The following is a 19,660-nucleotide window of genomic DNA, read 5'->3' on the forward strand; positions in this document are numbered from 1 at the left end:
CTGTGATCATTTTGAGTAAGCCACACGATCGGGGACATAGGATATACTAAAGTCTTAGTCCATTACATAAGGTTGTACACACCATCACAAGGCAAGAAAGCAACCTTGTTTGGAAACAGAGTTGACTACATTTACATGTGTTCATTTAGCAGATGCTTTTATCCCAAGCAATTTACAAGAAAGAGCTTTACAAAAAGTGCATAGGTCAATGATCATAAACAACGACCAAAAACATTGCGGGCAGCCAAAACATGAAGCATACATTGTGAAAAGCAATGTCCCTGCCAGGTAAAACCATTCTGGTAGAACCAGAAGAGCATGTAGTTAAACAAATCACAATTAAACAACACGATCCTCGAAAGAGCTACAGTGTACCTGGAGGAAAGCAAGCAACAATAATATAATTCAAATATACAAGTCGTAGTACAAGTCGTTAAATCAGTTACAACTAGCCAGCAAGTGCAACAAGTCCCTCAGTAAGTGTCATTGTGTTCCTGGAGGAAATAAATTAACACCGGATCCAACAAATCTTTCTTATTACCGCTGTACTCCCGGAACAAGTGCATCTTTAGCCTTTTCTTGAAGGTGGGGAGACAGTCAGTATCTCTGATGGCGGTGGGGGGATGACGCCAAGATTTGGGGGGCCAAACAGGAAGATGGAGAAGACGAATATAAAGATAAATAAAATAGTATATCTGCTGTCTTGATTATTACTGTGAAAAATAAACTTTTAAGATTTGCCTTGGCACGATGTGCGGTGACCACAGAGTTCTTTGTCATAAGAAGGCCACCTCACAACAACATTAAAGCTGTCAGAGTTGGACCATGACAACACCCCAGATGCTACTATGAAGACTCCATGCCCCTCTCTCAACCTTTATTACCCAGCTATGTAGGCCACGACATACCAATACTGAAGCAGGGGAGGGGGGTCTGTGTGGGATTATGAAATGTGAAATGAATAATTAGGACAGGATGGCAGAGCGGGGTCAGACACGGGGTGGATTGAATCTTGAGTGTGGATCAGGTGTTTAGAGGGGTGGGGTTGATGTGCATGATGTCACTTGAACCAGGATCATGGTTGAGAGAGCTCCTCGGATTCTGGGGATCCGATCCAACTGCCTCATCTTGTTACAAGTTGGAGAAGCAGAAACACTGACGCTGAAGGAGAGACACAGCCTCTCTGAGGGCAAGGGTGTGTGGGTGCCAAGCAAGGTGATTCAGTTTTAAATAGACAAAACAAGACAAAAATGTATGTTTTATCAACATCTGTCGATAAAACCTGACTCATCCACCCACCCCAGCTACCAGTGTGCAAAGATAAGAAAGGGGTAAAATCACACTGTGCCTAAAATATTTCTTTATTCAAAACATGATTGGTCAGGAAGAGCCTCCCAACCCATTTCTGAACAGACTGAAGAGGACTACTCCAACTCACACTACAAATGGGCTGTTTAAAACACTGCGTGCTACAATTAGACAATCGAAAAACATTGTTGCTGTTCTGACCTAAACTCTCTCATTTATTTCCTATGGGGTAACTATATCAGGTATAAAGCATAACTGAGAGGCTGCCCAAATACTTTACAGACACACGTGAATCACAGCTGTCCTCTGGCCTACAGCTGAAGTACGTGGGTGATATGAGGGCCGTTATCTATTCATAGACTAAAGCTAATAGGTATACAGTGCTTTAGCAAAAAGGAAAACATGAACACATAACTGTTTATAACTAACTAATATCTACACAAAATTATAGATCCCCCTATGAATCTATCCAAATAGTTACTTAACCCCTTAAACAAACACTAAACACTAAAACACTGGGTCTTGTGTTTACAAAGATGGTCGGCAAAATGATTTTGGCAATGCATTTATCAATCTGGCATCCTCACAGAGTGTTTAATACATTTGGTAAGTGTTTGTGTGTGTGTGTGTGTGTGTGTGTGTTTGTGTGTGTTTATTTGTTTGCATGGTTGAGGAAGTTTGTGTGCAAGCCTGCGTGTGTGATTTAGTGTGTTGATTTCACATTGCCACACTCCTCTAAATATAGTCAGACTGTGTGATGATGGGAGGGTCTTGCTGGATGCTGATTCTCTATAACCCTGGGAGCAAGACGACCAGGACACATTCTCCCTTAAGCTCACCTCACCTCAAGGACACAGAAGCACTGGTAGGTCCAATCTCCACAGGGCTCCATTTGGGGATATATCGACTTTGAAAAGTGATGAGCGAAGAGGTATGTCAAACCAAAAAAAGACAAGTCGCGTTTGGAAGGATGAAGGTTTAGGATCTGGATTTACCTTTTGGTGATATTTATGGAATTCCTTCTTTTTTTCCTTCAGATGTCTGCGGGTGTTTTGCGGACAACAGTACCAGAGGAGAGGGACACCGCTGATATGATGGAGGAAGGACGTGTTATGGTCATGAAGGAAGAGAAGAAAGAGGAGGATGAGGAAGAAGTTGTGGAGGAAGAGGAGGTAGAAAATGAAGAGCAGAATGATGTGGAGACTGAGAAACTTACAGAAGGTAAGGGGGATCAGACATGGAAAACCACTGAGTCATTTTCCTTCCAAAACACAGAACTAGAGTTGGAGTCTTCCCGGGAGGTATAAATCAACTATATTCATCTACGGGCTACAACCTTTTCTTTGAACTGTTTTCTCCAGATGGTCAGGACTCTACTGGGCAGAATAAGAGGAGCTGGGAACCTTACATATTTTCCCTTAAAGAGAAAGAAATATACCACTTCCTTGGTTTGGATATCGCAATTTACGAGTCACCTCAACATCATGGTGGCATGCTCTGGCCAGGGGTGAGTTACTCTACTTGACTTGTCCTGATTCCTCAGCTTTTCTCTCCTGTACATATGTAGGATGACATCACACTGGGCAGTTCATCGAAGAGAACACCTGGCTAAACTGGGTTTCGGAGTGAAAATCCATTGAGCATGTAGTTTGTAAAATATCACTAACAACATTGTTATGTTTCTAATGTTAAGTGTGATGGGGATGAATGAGCATATTTGCATGCTAGGGGGGTTACAAGTTGGGGGCTTGCAGAAAGAGGTCAACCAATCTTCTAGCCTGCATATAATGATACATGATTTCACATGCATGGTGTCAAATATTTTTTTATTCAAGTGCCCCTTTTCCAAGATGATTATAATGAGGAAAGTGGTGAATGTCATTACTATCATCAGAGTAACAACAATCCCGGTTGCAGGCATTGGCTCTCTGTGAATATCTTAAGACCAATCGTGAACAGATCAATCTGATGGACAAATATGTACTGGAGCTTGGAGCAGGTACGGGCCTTGTGTCCATCGTTGCTGCACTCCTGGGTAAGTTGAAGTCAACCTGGAACCTGAACTGAGCTACAGGCCCCCTGCATACAGATATAGTTTACGTGTGCCAGCAGTGGAAGACCAGAATCCTTGATTCATATTTCTGGAAGATTTTCATAATTCATCAATGGGGACTGAATTAAAGATTTAAAGCATTTGGTTTCCTTTGCCAATCCTTTAGACTTCATCCTAATGGGTTTGAAATCCGCTGTACAGTTCCTATGATGCATTTGAGGTGTTAGCATTCTTAGCAATACTTGTAGGACTGGCCGACTCAATGTTGATTGTTCTTTTCAAATGCTAATGTCATCACTTCTACTGGCATTGCTAACAAAGCTAACTCAGAGCCATGTGTGTTTGCTGGGATCAGTATTGAGGCTGTAAATGAGTTGAGAATGTAACTTTATGAACTGTCTCCTCAGGTTCCTGGGTGACAGCCACAGATCTGCCCGAGATTCTGAGTAATCTGAGATTCAATTTAATGAAAAACACCAGGGGGCGCTGCAGGTACACACCCCAGGTGGCTGAACTGACATGGGGTGACGACCTTGACTGCACCTACCCCAAATCCATCTACCGCTATCACTACATCATGGCATCGGATGTGGTGTACGACCCAGAATCCTTCGATGACCTTTTAGTCACCATGAAGCATTTCTGTCAACCAGGAACCAAGCTGATCTGGGCCAACACGGTGCGCCTTCCATCAGACCTGACGTTTACTGAGAAGTTCAAAGAGGCCTTCCACACAACCTTGGTTGCTGAGGTGGATAATATAAAGATCTTCATGGCAACGGCTCAAGAAGAAGAAAGTGAATCCCACCTTCCAGGAGGAGTACGAGAGACGGAAGAGCAAGAGGGTGAGGTCACTGATGATGAAACATCTGTCTGCGAGGATGAGGAGGTGGTGGGGAGTGACGAAGGGAAAGACCAGGAAGTTAAGATCATGGACGAAAGGGAAGCGAAGGAGAAATGTCATCTTGAACTTTCTCATGTTGAGGACGGTGAGAAAGATCATGAAGGGAAATTCGAGGAAAAGCAATGCTTTGAAGAAGATGGGATTGAGGACAGGAAGGTGGATGTTGCTGAAGATGACGTCTCTGGTGGAGGGAATGATGTCGTAATCGAGAGAAAAGCGGATAAAGAAGAACCACCACTAGAAAAACAAGAAGTGTGGAAAATATTGGCGGAGGAGGATGAGGATGAGGAAGATGAGGGGAGTGGCCAATCATGGGAGGAGCAGACCTGGGATCACGATGATGAAGGTTATCAGGATGATGAAAGAGAGACCACGGATTCCCAGTGCAGCACTTTGGCAACAGATGAAGACATAATTGGTGAGTATTAATGAGAACTAATAATAACAAGAATAAATATTTACAAACCACCACCGGTGGTCACCATGGCCTTACATGTTGAATGGACAGGCCTGTTCCATTCCTGGGCAGAGGTTCCAGTGGACACCAAGGAAACCAGTGTCCAAGTGCCACCCTGGGCCCAATGTCCCATCGTGAAATTTGGCAAGGACATGTACACCTATGTGGGACAAGAAATTGGCATCTTTGAGGCCCACGTGGAGCTCTATGGAGCTGTTATGTGGCCTGCTGTGAGTGCTATTGCACAACTGCCAACCTTTTTAATTATTTAATGCAAATACAGCTGCTTGATGAAGAGATTGAGAATGGAAGTGTGACATCACTTTTCGTATGCAGGCGTTAGCCCTTTGCCACTACTTGGAGACAAATTCTGAAGAATTCAATATGATGGACAAGACTGTGTTGGAGCTTGGGGCAGGGACTGGGCTTGTATCCATTGTGGCCAGTCTGCTGGGTAAGTTGTCCAATCTCATTTAGGCTCCCTTCAAGTGACCCTCCCTTCAAGGGTCAAATCTACCCCCTGGGCCATACTAAACCTTAACAAACAACGAGCTATCAAAAAGGTAAGAAAGAGTTTTGCTGTATTACCATCCCATTATTCCCAATGTATTGGAGACTGTTGGACGGTCTTCATAGGGGCACAGTAGAAACATAAATGTGGTAAATGGTTTACTTAGCATTCTAGCAATGGTACTCTATAGGTAAACTGTATGGTTTCAGGAAACCTACACAATAACATTTGTCTCCAGGTGCCTCTGTAACAGCCACAGATATCTCTGAGCTCATGAGCAACATGAGATTAAACCTGACCAGAAACACGGAGGGGCGCTGCAGACACCCCCCCCAGACTGCAGAGCTCTTCTGGGGTCATGACCTCGAAGTGTCTTTCCCCAAATCTGTCCACCGCTACGACTACGTCCTAGCAGCAGATGTGGTGTACCACCACAAGTTTCTGAAAGAGCTGCTGGCCACCATGAAGTATTTCTGCCGACCAGGGACCAAGCTGATCTGGGCCAACAAGGTGCGCTTGCCCTCAGACCTGGAATTTGCTGAGGACTTTAAAAACACCTTCCACACCACTCAGTTGGCTGATCTGGGAGGGGTGAAGCTATTCCTTGCCACTTCAAGAGAGTAGGGATGCTTCTGAGTCCAAGTCAAATGAAGGAATGAATGCAGTTGATTCATGTCAACTTAGTCACTGCTCTACAGTACAGGTATGAGTAAAGTGAATCATACAGTACAGCTATCCATACACGAGTACAATTCACAAAACAACTAAGCAGAGGCTGTTTACATTTTTAAAGGAGGCCCTAGATTAAACAAACCTTTGTGGAACCCCTTTGGTGACCACTAGGAATTGATAATGGGCTACATCTAACTTCATCTAATGAGTTGAACCAAGAGTAACAAGAGTTTAGAAATAGAGCATGGCCTACTTCCTCAACTGCCTGAACAATGCAGCACAGTGATGCTTTTCATCTATTGATGAGATTGGAATTTTGACAGAAGGTACTTTTATAGTGATAAACTCTAAAGTGAGATTTAATATGTGATTCTTAATCATTTTGACCAGTTGATCACATTAAAGAAATCCTCTCAGATCTAGGCAAATAGAGGGAAAAGGATAGGGATGGATTTGTGGCTTGTCTTTCTGCACTTGAACGCCTCTAAATAAGAATAATTGGATATACTGTAGATACAAATATTAAACACTCATCTTAACTTAGTAATTTTCTGATATTTTGCTCAAATAGTCATAGATCTGGTCACTTTCGATGTAAGCATGGTTTACAGCATCGTCGGAATTTTAAAAGAATACGACATTCAATACTTTGATGTTTACAGCTTTTTTACATGTTGTGGCTGATGAAAATGTGGTTTTTTTATTATATTAAATGAGATGTACGTGTTGTCTTGGTTGTGTGATAGACCAGTATGTCATACAATACAGATTTATAGCATACACATTGACTGACTGATGCAGTAGTCTGAACAATTACAAACCACAAAAATACCATTATTCTTCCAAATCCTTTTATTTAGAATTCATCCCGTTTGTGAACATTATTCCATACATTTACTGCGATAACAAAATAGCGAGGTGGTATAGATACTTTCTGTATGTCGCAGACAAAGAATGGATACAAAATAATACTACGTACATATCCTCAAAATCATAGCATTCTTTAAAATATTGGCATTGACTAGTTTCATTCTAAATATAAATACAAGACATCCATAAATATACCATGAAAGGTCTTTTGCAGACCCCAGCAGAGTGAGAGATATGAGGGTTCTGGCTGGAGTATTTGGACGGTATAGTCCCTTGGTGAAAGTTAAGGCCATTTTCGGAGAACTGTCATTGGCAACACAAAAGACAGCTGAACCCTGAACATTAGTAAGAAACCAAAACCCACATGCTTTGATTACAGTTTTAAAAAAAAAGGGGGGAGGGAGGCAAAGGGAAATCTGGAAGGAAAATGTGTTCAAATGAAGTAGAGAAGTACTCTCTATTCCTATAGTGTTAACAGTGGTGTATGCTGTGGGTCTGAAGGGTGGGGGATCCCCTGAGGGAGGAGGCTGGCTGAGGGGCAGTTCTATGGGCGGACGTGAAGCCCTCTGTGACACTGCTTAAAAAAAAGGGCATTACAAGAACATTTTTGATTCGATTGATTTGACGGTCTGGATGCAAGCAAGATAGAACTAGAATCCAGCAGGCATTTCATCTACATTAGATATGATGACACCGATCCTCTTCTCTGAAATCTGCAACAGAACAGACCATTGGGGTGGAAAGGCTCAACCCTCCTGGTCCCTTTGCCAAAGGGGGTATTAGTCCAGGGATTCCACAGGGAAGAACACGACGTAAAAGACAGAGAGAAAAATCCAAGCTCAATTTGATCCATCCATACGTACGATGCTTCAAAGCAGATGAAAACTTCACAGTTATGCTGCAAACAAACTAGTTTCAAATTACAAGACATCCGCAGTGTTTATTCAAGGGTTTAATACACTGAAGTATGGGGTCTCTCTGATGTGTGATGCGCCCCTTGTCCTACCCTTCAATGTGTCACAGGTCACACACTCTCAATCCCAAACACAGTCACAGAGGGCTCTGGGAAACTCAGCCATGAGGGTTTCCAGAGATAAAAAATCGTAAACTAAAAAAAGATGTGAGCAGTTTCGAAATGAAGCCAACTGTTTCCTTTACATGACATGCATACATTTCAAATACAGTCGGGAGAACAACCACTACTATCCTGTGTAGTTATATTGCCTCTTTATAATGGTGTTTGTTTCATAGATGTCTGTACATGGCTATAATGTGAATGTACATTTCTACACAATGTAGCTTCATCAAGGTGGTGCACAACCGTTAGAACGTTGCTGAGAGAAAAATAAGAAAACATCACGTTTATAGATTCAAACACGCATCTTGGCGTGACGATCATCTACACACTCAGATCTGTACATAATGGGTTAGGATCTCAGACGAGCATCAACAACCGTCTTGGATTAAAAGAGAACATCAGATAGTCCAGTTCTGGGACCACCTGTCCCCCCCCCCCCCCCCCCCCCCCAAAGTCTCTTCATCCACAATGACATGAGCTTCTACACAGAGGTTTGTGATAGTAGGGTCTGTAATGCAGTTGAAGTAATCTCTTTATAGCCACGGCAAAATATAAAACAAGATACAGTGTGAATAGAGTTGAGGGTGATTGAATGAGCATTCGGAGTGGTGAACGCCCCCCCCCCCCGGGTCACATGACAGAGGCTGCTGCTTGACAGAGAGGAGCACAGTGTTCCTCCCGCTGACGTAAGGTACTGATGAGAAGGCACCTGGATGAGAGGGTGGCCACACTGACACACTGCAGACTCAGTCCTGCTTCCTCGGGGAGGGGGGGGGGGGGAGGGGGGGGTTCGTGTCCCAGAAGAGACGTCACTGTGGCTTGAAGAGGTCTGATGTGACCATGGAAAGATGGAATCCCTGGGTGATCATGCGTGAGCCATGTACAACCCATCCTGTGTGTGTGTGTGAGTGTGTGAGAGTGTGTGTGTGTTTAGAAGGATGTATAGTCTGTGGGGTACATGATGGGGAGCCAGTTCTCTGTGAAGGTGGCGCTGTGTGTCCATCCCAGGTGCTTCATCAGCTGTAAACCACAGGAAGTGAGGTCACTACACAGGAAGGCGGCCATATTCTAGGAGGCAAAGGTAGGTTTCATTCCGTCTCTTACCTGGATGCAGTTCTTTAGGTTGTCTTTACTGGGTTTGTCCTCCACTATCTTGGAGGAGTATTTCAGGGCCCTGCCGTACATCTTGTTGACCAGCGCGTGTTTGTATGAGAACATCAACACCTGCAGAAGGAGCACCGACAACATGTAGTGCATTCAGTCACACCAACATGGTTGGAAGGGAATTTCATGTGTCTCCATAGAAATATACACGGGGTCCTAAACTCTACCTGGCGCCGCTTTCAACGCACCTCCACCTGGACAAGCTCACCTTAGAGTCGGTCAGCTCCGCCCATTTCTGCACCTCCCAGAAGGTTTCGCTGAGGGCCTTGACCCTGGCCTCCTGGGGGTCGTCTGAGCTGCTCACCTCGGCCTCCTCGGAGGCCTCCCCGGCGCCCGCCCCCTCCTGGGGCCCGGGGGGCTGGAGGAGCTGGTCGGCCAGGGCACAGCCCTTCCTGCACATGGCGTCCAGCAAGGACGCCTTCTGCTTCTCCATGTCACTGGAAAACACGGGCAAACGCGCACACATACATGTTATTAACAGTGTGTGGTGAGACTAAAGGAGGTGTGTGTGGTCAGACTCCAGTGTGCGTGTGTGTGTGTGGGGAGGATGACTAAGGGGAGGATGAACATGGGGCAGTACCTCTTGATGGTAGCAGCGTCTGGTCGCGGGTCGGTCTTCATGGTGAGGTAGACGGCCAGGGCCGTCTGGTCGATCTGAGCCAGCACCACGTCTGCTGCCGCCACAATCTCCCCCAGGTGCTTCAAACGCTCCTGGAGGGACACAGCCAGGGGAGGTTCAAGGCATGACTGAATCGCCTCGGTCGAGCAAACCAATGTGCGTGCTCCTGCCGTGTGCGTTACCTTCTCAGAGTCCAGCTGGTGGAGCCTCTGCACATGCAGGGGCAGGTACCCTGAGCAGCTCTCCTTCAGCTCATCATACAGAGCACTGGTGTCCAGCCTGAGAGAAAGAGACACAGAGAAACACAGAGAGAGAGATACAGAGAGAGAGACACAGAGAGAGAGACACAGAGAGAGAGACACAGAGACACAGAGAGAGAGACACAGAGACACAGAGAGAGAGACACAGAGAGAGAGACACAGAGAGAGAGAGACAGAGAGAGAGATACAGAGAGAAAGAGAGAGAAATACAGAGAGACAGAGAGAGAGAAATACAGAGAGACAGAGAGAGAGAAATACAGAGAGACAGAGAGAGAGAAATACAGAGAGACAGAGAGAGAGACAGAGAGACAGAGAGAGAGAAATACAGAGAGACAGAGAGAGAGATAGTATAAACAAGTGAAGGTGAAGGTGCTAAAGCGAAGAGGCAGACCAGTCCATTCTCCACACTCACTTAGTCATCCACTGGATCTTCAGGTCCCTGAGGGCCTCTGTGAACTCCTCCTTCACATCCTTCTCCTTCTCCCCGTCCTTGTCCTTCTCCTTCGCTCCGTTCTTGGGTTTGTTGGGGGCAGGGATCAGATGGTAGACGACCGGCACCATGTCCTGGAGACAGAGAGACAGAAAACACGGGGAGGTTGACCACGCCGAACTTCCCAGGGACTACATTACCCATGAGCCTCTACAACAACAAAAAAACCCTACCACACTCGCTCCTGTGTACATGCAGACCCAACCAGACAAGGACAGACCTAAGGACCAAACAGGTTAACCCTTAATGTTCAGGTTAGTGAAGAGCTGGTACTAGACTGGTTGTAGTTTAAACTCCTTGCTGCTTAGCAGACCACCGGGACAAATAGGACTTACCTGGAATAAAACACAGCTAAACTTAGCCTATTGGCTGGAGACTATCCCATAGGTGCCTATAATCTAAATCTATTAAGAGTTATCCAGACCAATGTGTAGTCTGTGTCACCCTTTACAAAAAGGTAACAGCTTATACAGTATATGTATATAGAGTAACTGACTGTGCTTCTAGAACATTAGCTCACTCTGTTACCAGTTCACAGAGTTCTCTAGAACATGGTCATATCATCCCGTGTGTTGACAGTGGTTTTCAAGCCCAGTACCTTTTTAAATTTTCCTTGTCGTTTTGCAGAAGCCTGCCCCTGGTGGTCAGAATAACACACAGTAAGAGAGAGGAAACACACACACACACACACCAGGATACTGTCTTTCTCTTCTCCATCTTGTCTCTTGGTGGAATCTTTTTAAAGCCTTCCTTTAGGCCTATTCCTTGTGGACGAACAAGGTTTGCCGGCTAAATATCACAGGCTGTGTCCTACCTATTTTTGGACTGTCCCAATGATGCCTCTGATGAGCTTAGCCAACCTATTTCCATCACATAAAGGATGGAACTCACTTTGGTTCGTTTCAATGGCAAGCAGTGCCATCTGGTGGTGCAAGTGTGTAATTGCCTAATATCTGGCCCCTCGACTGGCTCCGAAAGTTTCATGGTTTAAACACAAACAAGATGTGGGACATCGGACAGAATGGTCCGGAGAGAAGCTGTAGGGAAGCAGGAAGTGTGCTAGACCGACAACCCCTAACAGGATATCCCAGCAGACAGACAGCCCCTAACAGGAAATCCTAGCAAGACGGACAGCTGGCGACTAAACCCGCGGCTTTGAAGGATCTCCTTTGAGAAGCTGGAAGGACGGAGGGGGAGGTGGGGGGGAAACATGCATCAAGAGCGGGGGGGGTTTATGTGCCAGGGCGGATATCTCTCAGGGTGTGCGGGCACCGGGGGGGGGACGGGACACGGCAGATGAGATGACTGATCCGTTCAGCGGTCAATGGCTCACCTCAGATCTAGCCTCCAGAGAGCGGATCAAAAACAGATCAGATCCCTGAACGGGATCTCAGGGCGCTGTTTTTGCTCCGTAACCGTGACAAACACAAGCGACACAGACGGACAGCTGCGACCACCAATCACGTCCCTGTATGACAGGGCGGAAAGGTCCCACACCCATTGCACAAGTTATGGTTGTTAGATGAGTTCACATTTCACTGGACAGGCAATGTCTGGGCACTGGAACCAGTAGCACAAAATATTCAAACCCCGCCCATTCAAGTGCAGCAAAGCAACAGCTAAACAAACACAGGATAGAGGCCAGTGGCCAGCAAAGCTTCTGATAGGTCAGGGAGATTGACAAAGGGGGGGGGGGTCTTAGAAGGAGCGAGCCAATGTGAGTGTTGAGGATCTAGTGATTGACGGGAGAAGGGGCAACTCACTGCTTTCTTGCCATATTCGCTCTTGGGTACAACAAGGGAGCCGGTCAGATAACACCCTGGACTAGTCCCCTTAGGGATCCTGCAGGAGGAGAAGACAAGGCGGAGAGAGAGAGAGAGAGAGAGAGAGAGAGAGAGAGAGAGAGAGAGAGAGAGAAAGAGAGAGACAGGTCAGTTCACAAAACGCACACACGGAAAATACCACAATGGTAAAAAAAAAAAAAAATCCAAGGCATTCTCATCCATTCGTTGCCGAGCTGAGGGCTGAGGAGAGAGGGTAGACGGCGTGGACTCACTTGTCGTCGGGCAGGGCGGCGACGTAGAAGGGCTGGGTGGCCCCGGGCACCAGGGTGAGGGAGTTGGCCTTCTTCTTGGCGGCGAGGGCGGCGCGGTGCGTCTCGTACACGTCGGGGCTGAGCGTGGTGGACAGGCGGTGGGACACCACGAAGGGCAGGTCCTTCAGCCGCTCCAGCTCACTGGCCTGCTCGTGGCGCACCTGCAGACGCACCGTGTAGTCGCCCTTCTCCAGCTTCAGAGAATACTGGAGGAAGGGGGGGGGGGGGTTAGGAACACACCTGAGCCTGGACACACCTGGACTGTGGCACACACATGCTCACGCTAGGCCGAGATGTTTTGTTTGTGTTCATATTCACGCATATCAAAAACAGAAGTCAATGCTAATCGTGAGCGTAGTGAGCGTGTTGGTGGTGCAGTGGAGGGGGGTGTTTACCTGGTGCGGGTACGCGTCTCCAGACCCCAGCAGTCTCTTGTTCTGGTCGAACAGCATCCACAGCTGGCTGTCAAACTCTGACTCGTACAGCAGCTCACACAGCAGGGGGCAGCTGGGGGTCACCTCCCCGCTCTTGGGCTGTGGCGGGGGGAGAGATAGTTGCAACCCCAAGCTTATTTCAACATGCTGACCGGTACACCTTTACTCAGCATGTAAAGATTTTTCACTTAGCAAGTAAGCTAAACAGATGTCAAACTCCATATTGTGTTGGAACCAGGCTCAAACTCCATATTGTAACTTTCCACTCCAAACGGAAGATGTCGCTTTCCAAGACGCACGCACGCACACACTCGCGAGAACTTTAAGATAAAAGGAGACTGACAGTTCCTCAGACAACTTGTACCACCGTAGACTGGTCTCCTTCATGCACGCAGCAAGAAATGAACTGCCTTGACTCTGTGCACTACTTGACTTGTCTGACAGTGTGGCTGTGTACCTGGTGGAAGCTGTAGGTGAGGACGATCTCGTAGAGCTGTCTGTTGTTGGGCAGCACATCTCTGAGGCCCAGGGCCTTGGTCTTGGAGCTGAGGGGCCTGGTGGAGCAAAACACACACGGCATTTGTTGAACAACATTGTTTGATAGGAATGGATGTGTGTGTGTGTGTGTGCGTGTGTGCGTACCTGAGGGGCTGGACCCAGGCCTTGAGCGTGATGCTGGGAGACACGTCCTCGTACCGCAGGGGAGACAACACGTCGAAACTAGTCACGCCTTCTGAGGCATGCTGGGAGAGAGACAGACAGACAGACAGCGATGAGAAGGGAGCTGACTTCTCACGTTTGAGTGTGCACACAGGGGGGGGGGGGGGGGGTGTTGAACTAGTGTGGGAGGGTATACTCGTGTGTGCTACGAGTGGAGGGGGAGCTATGCATGTGTACTAGATGGAGAGATAGCCAAGCTGGCGTGTGTGTGTGTACTGTGTACTCACTATGTGTAAGGGAGAGGGAGAGACTGTGAGGCCATGGAAGGAGATGCTGTACTCTACGTTGACATCACCAAGGCTGGCCCACCAGCGGGCGATACACAGCTCCACCGTCCGGCCCGACTGCAAGAGCACACACAAAACACACACACACGCAGTTAAGACAAGAACTTCCCACAGCACAGTTGACACCTGTAAATAGTTTGTGTTTTCCAAAGTGCATCACTAAGTGGATTGACAGTGTTCAATGTCAGTGTGGGTAGGATCAGTGTGTGTATGTAGGGTGTGTGGGTGTGGGTAGTGTGTGGGTAGGATATTGTGTGTGTGTCTAGAGGGTCTCTGTACCAGCACAGGGAAGGCCTCGGTCAGAGAGCCTTTCTCCAGGAGAGAGGAGAACTTGTAGAACTCGTTGGCTCTGTAGGCCTTCTGCTTGACCAGGTGAACCGCGTGAAGAACAAATTTGGACGACACGTCAACTGAGTGAGACGTTAGGGTGATCTCTGAGGGAGGGAGGGAGGGGATAAAAGATTAGTTACACTTAAATAATGCACAGATGTCTCTACTTACAGCTCAAAGCAAGGCTTTGACAAATGTGTCACGTTCTTGCTAACAACCAAACACACACACACACCTGCCCAGGACGCTCCCTGAGGGACTGTGAGGAAATGTCGGCGGATCTGCCCTGGTCTGAAGTGGACGTCCTTGAAGGTCACCTCTTGGTTCCGGCCTTCACTGACCCTGCAGGGAACAGACCCAATGATCACACACACACCCCTGGCCCATCACACGCTGAGGTATGTACTGCAGCATGAGGGAGGCATCAGGCCCAGGGGTGCTGCTGCTTACTTGGTGGGGATGATGACAGTGATGGGGACTCGGAACAGAGGGCCGGAGCTGGGGGCTGCCGTGTCGTAGCCACACACCTGAGGGACACACACCAGCAACATGTTGTGGAACCAGCGCCATTCTGTCCCACACTTTCCTCCTGACTGTTCCCTCCTCCCCTCTTCCCCTCCCCCTCCGTACCTCGGTGTAGTGCAGCCCCTCTCGGAGCCCCAGGGGGTCGACACGGATGTTGACGTGGCGACACTGGTTCATCAGCTCCAGGTGGGAGGGGCACTGCACCCAGGGGGCGGAGCACGTGAGGGCCAGGTGCAGCTGGAGGGAGATGCGCTCCGTGTTCTCTGGGACACGCAGAAAGGGACCAATCAGCACTCAGAGCAGCAGAGGTCAATCCATTCCGTTTTTATGCTTTTACACAGGGCACTATTTTCAATCTAAAACTAAATTGAATATATATATATATTTAAATGATATTCATTTAGCAGTTGCTTTTATCCAAATCCACATCCAAACACAAGCGTGTGCGTGTATGTGCACCTGTATTCTCGGGGAAGACGGGCTCGATGCCGACCCCGTGGTCCGAGGGCGTCAGGACGTGGGCGGGGTCCCTGAGGTAGATGCCCCGCTGGGAGCCCACGGTGACGTTGAAGCCCAGGTTGCTGGTGGGCAGGGCGGCGTGCTGGGTGAGGTAGTCCAGCGCCCTGTCCACCTGGACGATGCCGTGGCCCTGGGCGAACACCTCGATGTCGTCCACCTTCATGGCCGTGTTCTCCAGGGCCCTCCTCACTGCCGGGACGGACGCTCGCACCCCGCTCTGCTTCAGACCTGACACACACACACACACACGTTAGTAGACACACGGAAATACACACACATACAGCTAAACATCCGCTTCAGAACTCATACTATAATTGTATACACAGCGCCCCCCCCCCCCCCCCCACATAACTACACACACACACATATATAGATAGGTATACTTTATCTCCATGAAAGAATTGCGTATGTGTGCGTGTTTCTGTCGTCGTCGCCACCTGAGAGCACCAGGGCGATGCCCCCGCAGGCGTTGGGGGAGGACATGGAGGTGCCGTTCATCAGCTGGGTGCCCCGGAGCGTCCAGTTGGGCACGGAGGCGATGGCCCCCCCCGGGGCGCTGATGCTGACCCCCAGGGCCCCGTCGGTGCTGGGCCCCCGGGAGGACCAGGTGTACTGGTTGGGGGGCAGCTTCTCCCTCAGGGAATACTCCGCCACCATCATGTCAGGGGTCACGTACGCCCCCACACCTGAGACACAGAGAGATGGGCGCGAGTGAGTGAGTGAGTGAGTGTGTGTGTGTGTGTGTGAGTGTGTGTGTGTGAGAGTGACAGGGTGAGAGACAGAGTGTGTGTGTGTGTACTAACCTATCACACTGCTGGTGGTGCCCCCAGGACAGCCCACGGTGGACAGACAGGGGCCGTTGTTACCGGCACTCGACACAAACAACACGTTGTGTTTCTGAACAGCCTCTGTGATCACCTCGCAGATCCTCCTGTGATGTGAGGAGGCAATTCAAACACACACACACACGTGTAAAGTCTTCTGGATTTACACGTACATGCACACACACACACACACAGAAACAGATCCACACACACACACACTCACCCTGAGTTGGGCCAGTGTGTGGCTTCTCCATAGCTGTAGTTGACCAGGTCACACTTGTAGTTGATTACCTCAATCATCTAGAGACAAAAGAGAGAATGAGTAATCAGGACACAATGAAAGAGGGACGGAGGGATGATTCGAGGTATGATTAGAGGACACATGTGGTAGGAGGAGAGGGAGAACGGCAGCTTACAGCACGGATGAGTCCGGTTCCCGTTTCCATGGTGCTGAGGCGGGTGTCTCCGATCTTCAAGGCGAGGATCTGGGCGCCAGGGGCGATGCCGTTCCTCTCCGGCTCATCAGGGAAGTGACCTGCCGCGATGCTCGCCACGTGTGTCCCATGAGCCCCTGAAAGACACTCATTTGATGAGCATGACTGCAACAAAAACGCTCCGTCAACCGACTGGTGTGTGTGATGACCAGTCCCCCACCCATCCAGGTGGGTTGATCCGACCTTGACCCCCGACCCCCCTCACCTCCGCTGGTGACGATGCAGAGCGTGTTCCCCTCGTCGTAGATGTTGACGGAGTAGTTGAGCATCTCGGCCTCGCCCAGCGAGGCGTACTCCTGGCTCTCCCTGTAGGAGCCCAGCACAGTGCACTGGGACAGCTCCCCGCACTCCGAGGTGTCCACCACAGCCCTGGGGAGCACACACACACACACACAGATGAGACACGCTATGGGGACGAGTAGGAAGGATGGACGAAAGAGAGGAGAAGGCCAAGAGGAGGTGAGTAGGTAAATCAGTAGCTTGGTCGACAGGATGGATGGATGGAAGTCAAACAGGCAGGAAGAACGGGACGAGGAATGAATGCGGAGAAGGTAGGGAAAAGGGAAGGAGGCAAAGATAAGGAATAAAAGGGGCTCGGAAACGCAGGGAAGGATGAATGGACATTAGGAAGGCCATCTGGTGGAGAGGGTTTGGGACGAGGCAGCAGGCTCCTCTCACCTCCAGGCCAGGCCGTCGTGCCAGAGGACACAGTCATAGACTGGCCCCGGATCGCTGTACTTCTTCTCCAGAGAGGCCAGCAGCTCAGACTGACACTGGAGCTCCTCCTTCTGCAGCTTCTCTGTCTGAACGCACACAGCCAGAGGGTCAGATTGTACTAACACACACACACACAGCCAGAGGGTCACTGTATTAAGGCACACACACACACACAAGTCCGCACTCCAGCTGTTTGTCAGCAGTTCAGACCTGTGAGGGGGAGGGGTGAGCGAGGTCAAACTCCTCGGTCTTGCGGCTCGCCTCGGCCAGAGCAGCTCTGTGGGCAGGGTCCCACATCTTCTCCTTACGCTCTTTCTTTTGGGTTGACAAAACAGCACACGTCAACACCAAAAGCCGTGATCTTCTTCGTGGACGTGTATCTGTTCGGCACACAGACACTTTCCGCCCTTCGCAAATACTGCGTAAGAATCGACACTGCATTTACCTGTATTCTCTCTTTGAGAGCTTTGGGGAAGAACTCGTAACCATTTTTGACTCCAATGTGATACTTCCCTGATGGATTGACCCAGCCAGGGGGGACCTAGGAGACAGAGTGAGATGTGTGCGTTATAGATGGGGTTTGGCTGTGACAAAAGCTTGACTGCATGATCATGGGATAGGAAAATAGTGTGCGGGACGTCATGTGCTGGCGTCGACCTTTAGCGTCCTGCCGGAGAGCCCCGCCAGTGTTCCGTCGTTGGGTTCCACCACCGTGGACATGTTGACAACGCCACTTCCTGTAGTATCGATGATGTCAACAATCTTCGGCTTTCCCTCTGTCGTAGTCTGTGGGACAGGAGAAAAGGACAGTCAGTAACTGATCGTTTTCCGAAAAAAAGAGGGAAACCTAAACTCTAGAACTTTGCAAAAATAAACTTATATATGATCGCTAGCCTGAAAGTGAATACTGATACTGTGTTTACATGCATATATTTTAATGGTGGGAATTGATTCATCGGGAACATGGACAGGGTCTTTCTGTGAATGAGACTTCTAGTAATGTTAGCTTGTAAGTCGAGGCCTTTGACAGCCCTGGTGATAACTGTCAACAGCTGCTTGATCCTCTTCCGAGTTTAACTACCTTACCACAGACAAGTAGTCAGTGCCTGTCAGTGACTTGCAAATATTGTCGGAGACACTTGATAAACTAACATAACAAAAACCATAAATCAGTTTTTCTTTCAAAGGGGACACGTCACTTTTAAAGAAAACCAAGTGCAGTGAATAGATAACAAGATGAACTCAGTAGCTTTATATAAATGTATTATTACAGTACATTTTGCTGCTATGTACTGTCGTCTAGCTATATGGTTTTCCTCTCACCTTCTGATTTGACTGCTAGCTAGCTCGCTGCTATCGGTGCTAGCAACAACCTCATGTAAGTCTGATATGTCAGAATAAACCCAAGGCAAAACTAACAACATAGTCAGCTGTCAAACGTTTTAAAATGCCGATTGCTAACCAGTTAGCAGTTAACGTTAGCTAGCTAGCAGGGTCTCATTGGGTAGCGGGGCCTACTGTTCTATAACTGCGCCGGCCTAGATTTACCTGCATGCCCGGGGCCCCAGGGTCCACGCCAGTGTCGAGAATAGCAATGAGAACACCCCGTCCATCGTACTCGGGGAACCTGGTTAGATAGGACGCGGCACCTGTCTCTTTTTTGGGGAGTAACCCGTGAAAGGGGAACGGTTCTTCGGTAGAATGAGCAGCCATGGTCAAACGGGGTGACAATGAAAACAAAGCAGCGAAATGGGGAAGACGACAGCCCGCCGTTACAAAGCAAGATCCAAGTTACCGGCAGGGAGGAACGTTAAAGGGACAGGACACAATTAAGTTAGCTAGTCATAGCATACATAATTAACTTAACTTACTTAACTTATTAATTACTTCTCAACTTGCATAAATTAGGCACCCTAATTTAATAATTAATGCCGGGAGGTTCCGTTAAGTATGTTACTTTCTAAATAACGAAGTTGAAGCAGTGGCAAATTTCTCCTAACAAACTGTCAAAGTGCTAATGAACACTAGATGGAGCCCAAGGAACACGGGATTGATTTTGCACGGACTTCCATGATATCCAAGTCCAGATCCATTATTATAGAATACATTTTCTTAAACTTACTTGTCATCTTCAGACACTGTTATCATATGTACCATCCTTAACATTGTGTTGAAGTCAACTTCTGTGGAATAAGTAGGCTAGGCTAGACTGTAAGAAAATCTTTGTAAATGGTTGGAGCTAGACAAGGTCACCTAACTAGTTCATAAACTCCATGTTTAGCCTATGGCATTTTCCAAACAGCACTCTTGACAAACGCGCTTGAAAAAA

The 19,660-nt window shown here is 48.2% G+C and overlaps 2 protein-coding genes across 6 annotated transcripts; one reads left to right on the forward strand and one right to left on the reverse strand.

Moving 5' to 3' along the window:
- The first annotated feature begins 2,112 nt into the window (after positions 1–2,112).
- On the forward strand, positions 2,113–6,632 carry mettl21ca (methyltransferase 21C, AARS1 lysine a). 3 transcript variants are annotated; one of them, XM_084668433.1, is made up of 8 exons: positions 2,113–2,239; positions 2,346–2,529; positions 2,670–2,815; positions 3,226–3,343; positions 3,769–4,683; positions 4,774–4,952; positions 5,059–5,176; positions 5,472–6,632. In XM_084668433.1, the coding sequence occupies exons 1-8, from the start codon at positions 2,228–2,230 to the stop codon at positions 5,855–5,857; spliced, it is 2,058 nt and encodes a 685-aa protein (XP_084524559.1). In that variant the 5' UTR covers positions 2,113–2,227; the 3' UTR covers positions 5,858–6,632. The 3 variants fall into 3 exon arrangements, with proteins under 3 accessions (XP_084524559.1, XP_084524560.1, XP_084524562.1); XM_084668434.1 differs by having other exon boundaries at positions 4,795–4,952; XM_084668436.1 differs by lacking the exons at positions 2,113–2,239; positions 2,346–2,529 and having other exon boundaries at positions 2,726–2,815; positions 3,203–3,343.
- Positions 6,633–6,739: 107 nt separating this feature from the next.
- tpp2 (tripeptidyl peptidase 2) lies at positions 6,740–19,142 on the reverse strand. 3 transcript variants are annotated; one of them, XM_084667933.1, is made up of 28 exons: positions 18,880–19,142; positions 17,989–18,117; positions 17,777–17,872; positions 17,542–17,646; positions 17,293–17,417; positions 16,820–16,983; positions 16,537–16,691; positions 16,344–16,420; positions 16,100–16,227; positions 15,734–15,982; positions 15,237–15,524; positions 14,883–15,040; positions 14,703–14,779; positions 14,488–14,594; positions 14,202–14,356; positions 13,863–13,979; positions 13,558–13,658; positions 13,373–13,469; positions 12,877–13,014; positions 12,443–12,687; positions 12,150–12,228; positions 10,985–11,023; positions 10,309–10,460; positions 9,819–9,915; positions 9,598–9,728; positions 9,226–9,454; positions 8,958–9,077; positions 6,740–8,873 (listed from the first exon to the last, which is right to left on the reverse strand). In XM_084667933.1, exons 1-28 carry the CDS (start codon positions 19,042–19,044, stop codon positions 8,784–8,786), a joined length of 3,813 nt encoding a protein of 1,270 aa, XP_084524059.1. In that variant the 5' UTR covers positions 19,045–19,142; the 3' UTR covers positions 6,740–8,783. The 3 variants fall into 3 exon arrangements, with proteins under 3 accessions (XP_084524059.1, XP_084524060.1, XP_084524061.1); XM_084667934.1 differs by lacking the exon at positions 10,985–11,023; XM_084667935.1 differs by lacking the exons at positions 17,293–17,417; positions 18,880–19,142 and having other exon boundaries at positions 17,989–18,116.
- Positions 19,143–19,660: the final 518 nt, after the last annotated feature.

Source organism: Hypomesus nipponensis, chromosome 12, assembly GCF_054491055.1.
Source record: "Hypomesus nipponensis isolate SF chromosome 12, ASM5449105v1, whole genome shotgun sequence".
In the NCBI taxonomy this organism is placed as follows: Eukaryota; Metazoa; Chordata; class Actinopteri; order Osmeriformes; family Osmeridae; genus Hypomesus; species Hypomesus nipponensis.